We start from the raw sequence: 13,794 nt of genomic DNA on the forward strand, positions 1-13,794 counted from the left end.
CCTCATTGAAATAATCACAAAATCGACCTGGTGGGGGAAAAAAAAGGCTTCAAAGTGATTTTAATTTTCTGGAAGCAAAATGAGTTGAAATAAAATGTCTAATAACAACACAAACTAGATTATGTGTACATTTTTGAAGTACATTTATTTTACAGTCATTTGTTGCCAGGGTTCAGGGTGTTGTGCACCACGCAGCGTGATGCTGCATTCAGGTCGTCTTTGAAATTCGGTACATGTGAGCTTTGGTACCTGAAAATGCTTTTAACTTTATCCCTCAGGACATAAATACTATTGAGGAAGTCTGGGTTTGGTGATGGACTACGATTTCTTCTGCGTCCCGAATTCTGAGATTAACATCTTACAGTCAAGTTAATTATTTTTAGTTTCATGGACTGATGTATTTCAAATAAAACAAAAAGCTCTTCTGACCTATTTTGCCATCACAGCTCATGAAATGGCATGACAGGATACAGATGCTTACTGGGTTTTGAGAAAGCTGATGTTGTAATGTTGGAGTTTTGTAACAGATCAAGTCCTACCACTCCCTGCAGATGTGCATACAGCTGACCAGGAGCAACCAGTCTCAAGAAACAGTGGGACTGTTTATGTCTGTGTCTCGTACACTGTCGTCCCAAAATGAATTACTTCTCTGGGGTTAGTCAAGTTGTGTTGAACTGAATTTATTGAATTGGAAACTTCAAACACAGGAGTTTTTGGCAGCTTTTGACATGTCTAAATCATTGATTTTACTGGTCAAGGGGAGTTTTTCCCATATGAAACGAACACAGCACATCCTAAATTCACTAAAAGATTGTACAAATAATGCTGGTTTAATATAACCCACACCACCATCAGGCTTGTGACCCAGAGGACACTGGTTCAAATCCCCAGAGCAGTTCAGAAACTGGGTGGGGAAAGTGAATTATTCTAGTCCTAGTGAGTTTTCCATGCAGGTGACTGGGAAAGTCCCTGTGTAAATGTGTGCAACTGCATGATCTCAAAACATGGTGTTGAAAGTGCAGCTGGTGCTCAGTAAAGACAGAGAATTTGAAAAACATCAAATATAAAAAAATATTTGATGTTTTACATTATCCTTTTTATCTACATACCTGTCACTAAGCATTTCCTGTCAGGTGTGCAAGAGACTTGATAAAGACTTTAGCAGCCAACCATCAAGATCTAAGATGTTTATTATATCCAGCTCATAGCAAATAACTTTAAAGTTCATGTACTATCTTATAAGGCAATTTAAAGCAGCTATAATGATCTTAGATTTGAAAAATCATCAAACAAAACCTGTAGACATTTCACATCAGTAACATCATGCCGGCAAAAATCTAAAAAAAACGTGGTATGCATACAGACGGGAATAAAAATCCTGAGCAACAGGAGATAAAAGAGTTCATTTACATGCACATTTACATGCTGTGACCACAGGATAGGGCACCTTCCTCCATACACACTTCTGCTTCGCTTCACCTGTTCCCATCTCAGTGCTGCCATCGGGCTGAGCAGCCTTCACTTCACCCTCTTCACTTTGCCAGCAATGCCAAGCCAGTAACCTGATGTGTGTTGTCTGAGCCCGCATGCATTCCATCCCACTGGGAAATGAGCAACTTGCATGTGATTTTTCACAATCAGTCTGCCTCAGCCAGCGTGGCCAGAAAGCTGGACCCAGATTCACCCACTGGTAGCAGAGCCCACACGAGGCCATGCGGACTAAGCGGTCTCGCACTGCTGTGGCGACATCTGGGGGCAGAGAACCAAGATCCACATCTGTGACTTCCTTCTCCAGCTTCCGTTGGTAGTTTGCTGCAGCCTCCGTCAGTTCTGGAGAAGCACTCAAGTTGAATCTTCCTCTGGCAGTCGTGTAATTTGGCACTGATGCAGGGGGTGTATCACCACGGAACACAGGCTGACCATCACTCTGACCTGCCTCTGATGTCCAGACCCCAGAGGCTTCAGAGGGCTTTTCTACAGACATCCAGAATGGGTTGAAAGAGGGTCCTAGAAGACGCATCAGCCGAGACGGGCGTTGGTGTTGAGGTTTGGGCATGTACTGGTAGTCTCCACCATTTGTCAGCAGGGAATATGGGCGAATGGGCCGGGAATAAGATGATAACCAGGCTCTCAGCTGCAGAAATGGCGACTCCCAGTCTGCGCCCTTCTTGTCCTGAACAACAGTCACATTCAGGAGCTGATGCTGGCTCAGAGTGGTTGAAGCAGAGCTTGTGGTTCCATGTAGGAGGACAGATATATAAATCCAGCAGAGAGAGACTCCACAGCAGGGAGCTGGTCTGAACATGGTCTTAGGTCTTAGCATGAGAAGCATTTTAAAAATCACGTCTTACTCCTCGTATCTGCCAGTTCTCCCACTCAGTCGTGGGTTGCGTCTTCTCATTAGTGGGTGTTTCAGGGACTCCATGTGCCTAGCTCCAGACATCCTTGAGCTTTGGCACAATAACACACTGAATATTAGTGCCTTATCACACAAACAGCAGACATAGTATTCAGTATGGCTGGAACACACCTGAGCTCCCACTTCTTAGTCAAGGCTCTGGTGTTTTGGCTAACTTGACAATGCGGTATAAATGCTGACCCTTAAATGTTTATGTTTTATGCAATAGGTTGGTAGCTACTGGCAAAAAGAAAAAAAAAATATATTCCTATTTATGTCTCCACTGGGCAAATTAAATTACACAGTAGTTGAGCTGTCATTTACATGGAATGAAAACGGCAATATTCCACATTTCACAGCAAGCATGAAGACAAGAGGGAAAGCATGATTTGGCCTCATTTTGGTTATGTCTGTATCCTCAGACACAATATCTTCACAAGTCACAGTTCTCACACACAGTTCTCTTCATCTACAGCTCAGAAATTAGTTAGAAACCTGACTTCAGGAAAAACTCCACTCCAAGCTCATCTTGATATCGCAAAATAAAAGTGAAACATGTTCATCAGGGCAATGCCCCGTTTATTTATGTCCACAAAATCACCTGTCTGGCTCAACAGCACATAATGACAAATGTCAAATATACTCTATGTTAACATAATACCTGTCTGTAAACACCTGTTTAGATCAATGTCATGACAGCAACTTTCATAAATACTTCATATCAAGTACTTCATACTAACAAATGGCAGAATTTAGAGGGAAATACTGCATCTCTGTAATGAGTTGACAGTATTTCTGCAGTGTCAACTTTTGTTACATACACCTTGTGTCGGTGTGTGAAAGGAGATTTGTTTTGTGCAGTACAAGGTACCACGTATAATGTATATTATTTGAAGATGAGTGGCACGATTCGACTTCATTTTGGTCAAAGAGAGCGATCACAAGGCACCAAAGGCACTTTTAGAGAAACCTGACTTGGGACAAAAACAGTTTAATTCCTACGATATGGCAAATGTATGTTGACCTTTAAATTCACCCCGCTCTTTTTTGAGCCTTCCCAAACTCAGAGAGAAAAGAGCTGGTCATGAGAGGTTTCTTGTTGCCGGGCGGATTGTGGCGGCAGTCTGGACGTGGAGCTCGGCGTGCTGCGAGCCGTCTGGCCGCTGTGCTCTGCCACCTTCGTCCTCTCCTCCAGAAACATGTCGAAGTCTGAAAGGAAGAGGGAGGGTTAGATAAGTGTGTGTGTCAGTGCTGAGCAACATATCATATAATGTGAATACTGCAATGCCAGATAATATATCACATCATCATATTCCTCATATTGGCCATGGTAATGTCATGACAAAACTTAACCACCTTAACTGCAGTCAAGCGATACAGTTTTATTAACTTATTCACCTGTTTTGACTTTTACCTGTTGATCATGTCCACATTTCTTATTTCTAATTACTGAAATCACATTACTGATCACTAATGAGCATTCATCATTTTGACTACTTTCTATGGCAAATACTTTATGAAAATACAAAAACTCATCCACAGATTAATGTTACAATTTCGATATTGAGGTGTTCACTCTAAAATATTGTGACATTTGATTCTGTCACCACTGCTGAGCATGTGTGTGTGAGGAAGAGGAAGTAAGCGACATGAAAACAATTATGAAGTTTTATGTTCACACTCAGTTAGCAGTAATGGACATTAAAGAGAAAGGGGCATACCTTCACTGGACACTCCCTCACAAACTGCAGATTGCTCTTGCTGCAAATCATAAAGGGAAAAATAACATCATGTTATACTTTTTTCTAGATATCAAACAGTGAATGTTTCAACAAGACAGATACAGATAGGCATACTTCCCTTTCCCCTTACCGTATCAGAGGATAACCATCTGTCAATATTTTCCAGTGTAGAGTTTTTTGTTGAAGGCATCTAGAAGGAAGATAAATGAGATAAACCAGAGTTTGAACAGCAAATGTATTGGCTGATTCAGGCTCAATCCAGTTATGCACTCCTCCATGTTTAATAATTTTACTTTTTATACAATCAGTTAATCAATAAAGAGGGAACCACATTTTAATTTCATTATACAACCTGTTGTATAATGACCAGTAAACTTCCTTGTATCCTTGTATCCTTGTTTTCTGTAATACGCACCACTCCTGTCACCTGCAACCTGGAGTCTAGGGCTCCGGCCAGTCCCTCCACAGCTCGCGGGTCCTCATACCTGACACTGAGCACACACACGGACACACACATATGCAGCAGGAGCATGAATTATGATACAGTGTGCTTAGTTGTGTCACTGCTTGGCACCACTCTCTCACCTTTTCCTCTGCTCAGCCAGCGAGCTGCCTCTGGTCTGGGCAAACATGTCAAACTCTTCCTCCTCTGCTACAGCTGGTGGACGACAGCAGGTGACAAGTTTTAAAGCTACAATTTAATAAAAACAACTTCCGTATTTTGACGTTACACACTTCAGCACAGGTCCAAGTCCTGAGCCGAGGAATAAACTATAAGACCAGCACTGGAGGATAACACCGTCTGATTTTTGAACAGCCCCTCCCCTGCCCGTCTCATCATATCAAACCTGCAATGTTCAAAGTGATGTGAGCAGCAACATGGTGCAGCACTGCATAGCTGTGGTCCAGCCCATGCTGATATATGTTAAAAAGCTGCTCTGACATTAGGAGTTAATTAGATTATTTGTTAAGTGTGTAGCTTTTGAAGTTGCAAAGCAATCCAAATATGAAGCAGATGTTACATAGAATTTACTCACTGTGGTTGGCCGCTTGCCTCTGATTGGCCTGAGCGCTGACTGCTGGTTGGCTGGTGGTACTGATGACTGCTGGTTGGCTGAGAGCCTGAGGCGCAGGGCTGAGGTCGATGAGGTCAGAGTTGCTGGCAGAGCTCAGCTAGGGAAGGAAGAGATGAAGACAGGACACGGCTGGTGTTACATCTTTCTGTATGACTGGTTAACCAAAGTTCTGTGGTACACATCATTTCTGTTTCAGTTTCAGGGTTAGGAGCAAATGGAAATGGGAAAGGAAACTCTGTAACTACAGAAAAGAGGAATTAAAGACCTTTCTTACCTGCTCAGTGGTTGTACTTTGTGCCTTATTAAGTCTCTCAAACCTACATGGAAGTTATAATGACAATTTATTAGATATACAAAACTTAATGGGGTATAATTACTTAAGAAACAGAAAACTAAAATTTCCTTAAAACAAAATGAAATATATTTTGAAAACGCACCTTTCATAGCGGATGAAGGCGTTGTTGAGGTCATCGTTGACCATGAGCAGCTCTTCGATGAAGCCCTCGTTCAGCAGTTGGGGGATGAGCTCCACCACGCGGGCCTGCATGCTCTTGCACACCGAGTATAACTGCTGCTGGGACGAAAGAGGAGGAAGAGGAGGGCTCATGATAAACTGTAGACACTCATCCAAACAGTGAATGCATATACGATACTCATTCAAATGCTTCATTCAGGTTTTCCTGGCCAATTTCTTAATTTTTACGATAAAATATTGCATAATTTGTTGGTATTTTTAACATTTTTTATTTTTTAATATTTTCATATATTTACAGGGTTTAATAATTTTATGAATTTTCTTCTATTTACTTTTCTTATTTTTGTGCTCTAAAAAATTATTTTTGAATTAAGATGAGATCAATTAAAATAGATACTTTATTTCCCACCAAAAGGTGAAAATTTGTCTTTGGCTTTGCAACATAAAACACAACATGATTATTTTTTGGTTTTCTTTTCTGGACCATTACGTCCATGCTCCTCTCAAATGACCTGGGGTCTGTCTCTGCACGATGATTCACCAGCTGAGAACCAGTAAGCAGCAAAGAAGCTCTTGCCATTTGAATCTTAAGGACTGACACCAAAACCTGATGGCTGCCACTTGTTTTAGATAGATTTTTTTTCCATCTACATTTGGCCAGTTATCCATGGGAATAATAAAAACACACCACCAACCAATAAAATAGTCCCAGAAATGTGATGTACATTACCAAAAGCTGTTTTGAAGAGTTTTAAATTGTTTTCAGGTGGATTTTTCCTTTCATCCAGGCTATAAGTCACACACACCTGCAGCAGCTCTGCATCGTCCTGCTGGCTTTGTCCGGGCGTGAGCTGGTTCAGCATCTCAGACATCACACTGAGGTTTCCTTTCACCAGCGCCAGCTCGCTTCGCAGCTTCTGCTCCTGCTCACAACAAACTCCACAGTCAGCAGCGGTCAACGTCACACACACGACCTCAAGCAGTCAAACTGACATCGGCATTACAGTGTGCTGTCATTAGTGAAATGCACTGTGGATTATTATTAAAGACTGATCTTGCATAACGCAACACAAAGCCAGCCTGACTGACAACCTAGGGCAGTCACACCAAATTAATTCAATTTAAAAGGTTACTTCTGTGTACAATATGAACATTTTAAATTTTGCCCGATGAAGCACTTTGGGCTGCATGTTTGCATGAAAGGTTCCATATAAATAAAGTTTTTAAAAATGTTAAGGAAATGTATCTATAGTCTTCAATGTGGGGAAATAAAAAAACAACAACTGTAGACACACATAACACAAGAAAACACAATAGCAGTACAATTGAGCTTGAATGCTTCAGTCCATCTAATGGTCATTTTGTTGACATGCATCGCTAAAGCTACTATAAATCCACTGCTAAAGTTGGACTATTATATCTGTTTGTTATTAAACGTATCGTATGCCTGTAGCTGTAGACAAATGGTGGAATATGATTGTTATTCATGTGGGAGATGTGTATAAATGCTCTAGCATATTTTGTTGAATGTTTTTACAGTAGCTTTGTGTCACACAGGTGTTCATCCTTATGTCCTTAGGTATGCAATCATACCTGACTGCTTTAGTTTTGTTCTGTGTTTTTAGGTGGTGGTACCTGCTCAGGGGAGACGGAGACGGGCCCCTCACCAGGCTGGATGGGCGGCGAAGTGCTCTGAGTGGGGGCATGGGAGGGAGCTTGCGGCTGGGATGGACGTGTAGTGGCTGTGACGGTGGCCGCCTCAGGAGATCCGTTTTCTGGAATGCTCTACAAGACAAAGGCAGAGGCAGACAATGGAGAAGGTTGTGAAGAAGAGATGGAGAGATAGAGGAATACAGGTGTGTACACATTTGATTCTCTATCGTGTTGTCACTAGACAGATTCTCAGTGGATCATTAGACAGGTGGAGGCAGGACCAGGGACGGAAAGTGTAGGATCAGAGAACAATCTCACCCTATGTGGAGTGTGGATGGGCGAGAGAGCGTCCAGATCCGTCATCGGGAACTCCAGGCCTCGCCTCCTCAGGTCCTCATACACACACACCACCCCCGCCAGAGAAGGAGAGTTACGAAATGCATCAGCCCATGACTGAGCAAAGGGAGAGAGAATATAATCAGCATGAGCAACTCCTAAATAGGCTCGGGCAACTTATCAAGGTATTACGGTATACCAGGGAAAGACCAAAGATATGATTTTCAATACTGTCAACAATAGAGACAATCCTCTTTCTATTAAACTGATGAGAGGTGATGTATTGTAGTGCAGAGCACATACTGCCAGAGGTCCGTCTCTACTGGTGGAACAGGCAGCTGAGCTGAGAAAGATGGTGACTGTGAGTGGTGGGGATAACATTACAGGACTAGTAAATAAGAAAAATGCCTCTGCCCCTGTTTGGTTGTATTTTGGGTTTAGTCCCAGTGATTGCCCCATATAACTTTATCTTGAGATGACCTCTTCCAACTATAAAAGCAGTTTATTAGCCACACAATTTTATTCAGCTGCCACCACCACCCGCACATCATCTCCCTTCAGTCCACAGATGTGTTGGGTCTTCTAGCGAGGTATGCTAAATTTATGGAAGAAGGGCGCTTATTTCCTCTCTATTCATTATCCTATGGGCCATTAATATTAAAACCCAGCAGGACTTCTCTAAGTGGGCTGACTGCATATTAGACACACAGCACTGTAGGCTAGACAATGTCATACATAGTACATGCTGACCTTTATCACCAGCAGCTCAGATTTTATGTTTTGTTGTTGTTGGATACCATCATATACCACATACCCCAGTGAAATGTCAGGAAGGTATGATGGAATAAAAAAAATAAATACTGCCCAAGCCTACTCCTAAATTGATATACAGAAGGGTGCACAGGCCAAAACAAAGATCATCAAGAAGAGAAAAACGGGACAAACAAGTATGGAACAGAAAGAACATGTACAGTTTATACAAAGCCTTTCGCTATCAAATGTTGATATTCCAGCTATGATAATCACTGCATGATGCCATTTCACTTAAGAAGCACACAAAAAATAGATATAGAGTCAAACAAAAATGAGCATCAAAATATGAATGAATATGAATTCTCTGAAAAAACAGGAGAGAGCTCATACCTGTATGAGACTGAGCACCCTGTCATGAAGCGCAGCAGGAGGATTAAATTTGGGCAGGATGGATCGGACCAGAACCCCTTCAACAAACTCCTGGGAGGCCACCAGTACATGGAAGCGGTGGCCACAGTTCTTCACACAAGCCTCAAGAACCTGAGTGAGCATAACCAAATGCACAACATTGAAAGAAGAAGCAAATGCCTTTAAGATTCAAACCACTCCAGAATGGACTCACATGAGCTTCTTACGCTAACGGTTCCTGTATTGGTTTAACCCCGTGCATAAGTATGACTGTTGAAAGCATCTCCTCTGGGTTTATCAGCCCATCAGGACGAGTGTCATCCTCCCCAACATGACTCAGCTGAGGATGATTAAAATCTTAAAATTATTCATCTGTAAATGATCACTCACAGTAAGGGCTAACATGATCTCTCTGAAGTTCTTGTTCCCTACGATTCTCTTCTTAATTGCTTTGACTGCATCTCTGGGCCTGGAGGGAAAAAAAAACACATTATCAGTCTGATTACTTGTTCTTGCACCTATTTTACTCACAGTTATTACAAAATCCTTAAAGTCACAGTTATTTCCAAATCATTGAACAATGGTTAAAAAAACAGAAGGTGATACAGAGCTATGTTATTGCAGAAGTATTAATGAATGTTCAGTTTGTTTGTTCAGTCAATTAATGTTTTGTTTGAGATTCTTGTATAAAATGAAAACAAGAGCTGATGGCACTTCTCTGGCAAAAAAAAAACAACAACTAAAAGTATTTAAGCATTTTTCTGGGCATGTCTAGCCCAAAGTGAAACCAACGGAACGCTTAAAAAAACACATTACGTTGCAGGCATACAGCGGCATTGAGCAGGTCACTACCAACCAAACTGCATACCAAACCCTGGCCTAAGCATAAGCTGATGATTCAGCCACAACAAATCAAGTGACGATGCAAAAAGAAGCAAGAAAACCATTCAGGAAATCACACTGACGCAGCAGGCTGTACAAAAGCAAAACAAAGGGCCGCAAAGCAGTCAAGCATACAGTGTGTGCACATCTAGGGACCAGATGGCAGCAGTTTGTGGCTACTGGATGAAAGCAAAATTACTCTGAACTAACCAACAAAGAGGGTAAAGGCTTTGTGATCTTTTTGCCAGAAGTGTGCCTGTGGCTGTCTTGATTTTAAGCAATCATCATTACATGTGATCCAGGATAATAGAGGAACAACAGAACCATCTGCTTCTCCACAGGCCTATTTACTTTACAGGCTGACCAAGTGTAACTGAGCAGAGCAGATGACAGCATCCCTACCCCTCGTCCGTCTCATTGATGATGTCACAAATCTCCATGTTGAGACCCCAGTCCTCCGACTGCAGGACGCCACTGGTGGCCCGCTCTGTCAGCACAACAAAACAAGAGGCATTGATGTATTGTTAAATCCTAAATCATGCCAGGTCAGCAAAATATATTCGCCATGATAAAGTATACAGTTTATGATGGAAACAACACACCTGATCATAGAGTCTGTAATCATGTGAGCTATTTGTTCATCTGTGCATCTAGGTAGATAGATCTGCTCAGATAGGTATGTACGCTTATAGTGCTTTGACAATGAGTGAAATGAGTGAAAGTGAGTGTATCCAAGCTGATATCTGAGACCTTGTTACAGTGCAACATTCAAATATACTATAAAATGAGACCAAAAATGTCTTTTCCTGAACAATTTAGTGATCAAAGCCAGCTTTCTTAGAGTCCATTAGTGCCCTTGAGCAGGCCCTCATAAGTCTCTAAATCTCCTTCATTCCTTTCAACCCCTCACCCATGCTTCAATCCACTGTAGGCCCTCCCTCCCTGCATTTTCTCCTTCCCTACCTCCCTCTATTTCATGTGACTGTCAGCTGCTTCTGTTCTCATTTGCCTCAGGAGTAACCAAGCATTTATGGCATCGGTGTGCGAGAAACAAAAGTGGTTCACATAAGAGGAAGGGGAGGATCGAGATGGGAGGATGACCTTATTTCATTGCTCATCTGACCACACAAAATACGCGTTTGCAAGCATCACCAGCTCTTCACACCTCTGTTTCTTCTTGACTTTGCACTTTGCAGCTTCCCACATGGCCTGGCGAATGGAAATTCTGCTGCCTAAAAGTTTTTGCAATTTGCATGCTTGTTGACGTGTGCCTATTGCCTATTATTTTCTTTCTTTTTTTCAGTTAAAGCTCATTATCTGGTTGAGGAAGTGAGAGGAAAACATCAGTCGCTCCATAAGAGTTACAGCTTGAGCAATGAGTTGTCAATTACCTCTTATCAACGAATCAGATGCAAGATCTGGGGAATTTAGACCCGCCCCTGATAAGCCATTGGCTCAAGAAACTTCTTTTCATGAATCTGTCAAATTCGATGCTATTAGGCTACTCAATTGGGAATGAACTCACGAAAACCTAAACTAAGTGTGTTTTATTTAGTTTCTATATCTTAGAGAGACAGTGTGTTTATTGTCTCTGGCGTGTCAAAACATTCATGTAGTTTCTTCTAAGAAGCGGCTTGCCTGTGATTCCAAATTAAACATAGCGGCGCACAAACTCCTACACTTTGAAAAGCGATGTGACTTACCGATTCTCTGACCCACGGGCGTCGAAAAGGGGCTTCCTATTAGAAACTCCATTGTTTCCCCGAGTGAAAACATCCTCGAAAATTAGACACATACAATCTATGCCAAAACTTCCTGGCAAACTGTGTCCAGACCCTGATATTTCCTTTTTCTTCACTGCGTGCTACTTCAGAAGCGCACCGCTCCTCTCCGCGGTCACGTGAAAACTCAGAGCCAGGAAACAGCTACACATAAACACAAGGGTGGCGCGCGCATCCCAGCGTTACACTGTATGAGTATCAAAACCTGTACAAGTTATTGCATTTTTATAATGAGGGATAAGTGGCCTATTGCAGTGGGTCCACCATCAAAGGGCCTCCAGGGCTGCTTTAAGTGCGAGCCTCAGTCTGTCCTTTTTAAAAAAAAAAAAAAAAAAAAAAAAAAAAATTTCCCATGATTGCACTCTCTAGAGATTGTCTCAGTCAAGCAGGTATGGGATGTAGTCCAATCGCCCTCTGTCCGTCCCCTTTTGGGCACTTTTGTCCCTGTCGCCACGTTACCTGAGCTTTGGAGGAACCTGTTCATGTTGCACAGAAATGCACAGGTCTGGTCTCCTCTCACTGCCCTGAAGCCCGGATCAGCAGCACATGCCACTCTCCCAGCCAGGAGACTAATTTTATAAAACTGGAAACTGGAGACACTACCACATGTGTACAGACTGCGGGTTAGAGCTGATCTGCTCTCTCAGACTTGAAAAAGTTATGTTTAAAATGAAAGGTTGAGCGAATTTACTTTACAAAAAATTCTTTGACCTATTAGAAATCGGATACTTTGACAAATATGATGACGCTGACTGTCCCTACATTAGTAGCTAGGCTACTGTACTTTGGAGTCAAGCACTAATACCAGCTTTGCAGACTGTAACAATGTTTCTTCCTCATGCAGCTCCTTACTGTGTATGAAGATGCTTCTTTATTATTAGAGCCTCTTTTTTCTGTTTTCACACTCCCACACTATGGCAGGATAGGGGTGGGTACACAGAAAAATGATGTGTGTGTGTGTGTGTGTGTGTGTATTAATTAACTTTACCTGTAAATAAAAAAAATCAGTTAAAGAGAATTTACAGACAAGAACGTAGCTCAGAGAGATCAACAAAACACCTTTTAAAAGGGATATCTTCCTTAGGGCAAATATTTTAGGAAATTGAGTCTTGTGGTGTTTATGATACTATTGTTGCAGCAGCCCCTGACAAGTATTATGAGTCATTTGCTTGAACTTTAGGAGCGGCTCTCTTTGCAAAGAAACCTTGAACCTGAGCCTGATGAAGGCCATATAGCAAAAATGTCAATTCCACATGTAGTCTGTTTCAGGATGGTTACTTCATTGTCAGAAGCAAAAGCTTGATTTGAGTAGTATGCAATTTGGGCAAAATATTTCCTTTTGTTAGTTGTTAAAAAAAAATTGAGCACTAACATTTAAAACCATAGATAAATGATTTGTATAGATAATCAGGCACTGTGTATTTCAGCAGCACCACCCAGTGTCTCAAATATATATTACAACAAATCTAGCACATCAGAATGGGGCCCCAGAAGATTCTGAGTACTAAATTAATTAAAATTAATGTTGAGTAATACTTTAGTCTTTGTCATGAGGACTAGTTTTTTTGTGACCAATAATACTCATGTATTTACCTTTTAAATTAAGAATTCATTCAAATTTTTCTCTATTTCCATCTTATTTTTACAATAAGGAAAACATTTCCCATCATCTTTAGTGCTACCAACAATAATGATCAGAATCTTTGTATTTCATTAATTACAACTGGACAATGAATTTGACCTGATTGACCTGAATTTTACGCAATGCTGCATTTACTCAGGAGGTAGGCTACAACACAAAATGTAATTGACCACACATATGGTGGTCATGTGATGAACATGCATGCTGGTGAAATCTGCGTAACCAGAGTCCCAAGTCCAAGTCCGGGATCCGCCAACCACCAATCTGCATTTTCATGGACGACTTAACAGTGGGAATTAACAGTGCCTGGAGGCGGATGGATCCTGAGGGGCTGGAGAGGCTGATGGGATGGGCCAGGATATCTTTCAAACCAGGTTCTTTGTTTTGAAGAAATACAAAGTAGTGGATACGTTTTAGTTTTCTATATCAGAAACACCAATCCCTACCATCTCAAAGAAGCCTGTAAAAAGTTTAGGGAAGATCTTTGACAGAAGCCTCAGGGATTCAGCATCCACGAAGAACACCTGTAAGGAGATGGAGGGATGGCTGAAAAAATGTCAACAAGATGAGCCTTCCAGGAAAGTTCAAGTTGTGGATTTACCAGTGTGGGATTTTGCCAAGGATCCTGTAGCCATTGCTCCTCTATAA

At 41.6% G+C, this 13,794-nt stretch overlaps 2 protein-coding genes across 2 annotated transcripts; both read right to left on the reverse strand.

Moving 5' to 3' along the window:
* Window positions 1-207: 207 nt before the first annotated feature.
* Window positions 208-3,109, reverse strand: LOC115366353 (noggin-like). The gene has a single exon (XM_030061754.1). The coding sequence runs from the start codon at window positions 2,330-2,332 to the stop codon at window positions 1,403-1,405; it is 930 nt and encodes a 309-aa protein (XP_029917614.1). The 5' UTR covers window positions 2,333-3,109; the 3' UTR covers window positions 208-1,402.
* A 145-nt stretch (window positions 3,110-3,254) lies between these two features.
* LOC115366346 (target of Myb protein 1) lies at window positions 3,255-11,617 on the reverse strand. Its single transcript, XM_030061741.1, has 15 exons — window positions 11,427-11,617; window positions 10,126-10,210; window positions 9,232-9,310; window positions 8,824-8,973; window positions 7,663-7,797; window positions 7,327-7,476; window positions 6,498-6,614; window positions 5,654-5,787; window positions 5,491-5,533; window positions 5,178-5,313; window positions 4,726-4,798; window positions 4,556-4,631; window positions 4,271-4,330; window positions 4,120-4,159; window positions 3,255-3,607 (listed from the first exon to the last, which is right to left on the reverse strand). The coding sequence occupies exons 1-15, from the start codon at window positions 11,497-11,499 to the stop codon at window positions 3,462-3,464; spliced, it is 1,497 nt and encodes a 498-aa protein (XP_029917601.1). The 5' UTR covers window positions 11,500-11,617; the 3' UTR covers window positions 3,255-3,461.
* Window positions 11,618-13,794: the final 2,177 nt, after the last annotated feature.

The sequence above is a fragment of the Myripristis murdjan genome, chromosome 1, assembly GCF_902150065.1.
Source record: "Myripristis murdjan chromosome 1, fMyrMur1.1, whole genome shotgun sequence".
Lineage (NCBI taxonomy): Eukaryota > Metazoa > Chordata > Actinopteri > Holocentriformes > Holocentridae > Myripristis > Myripristis murdjan.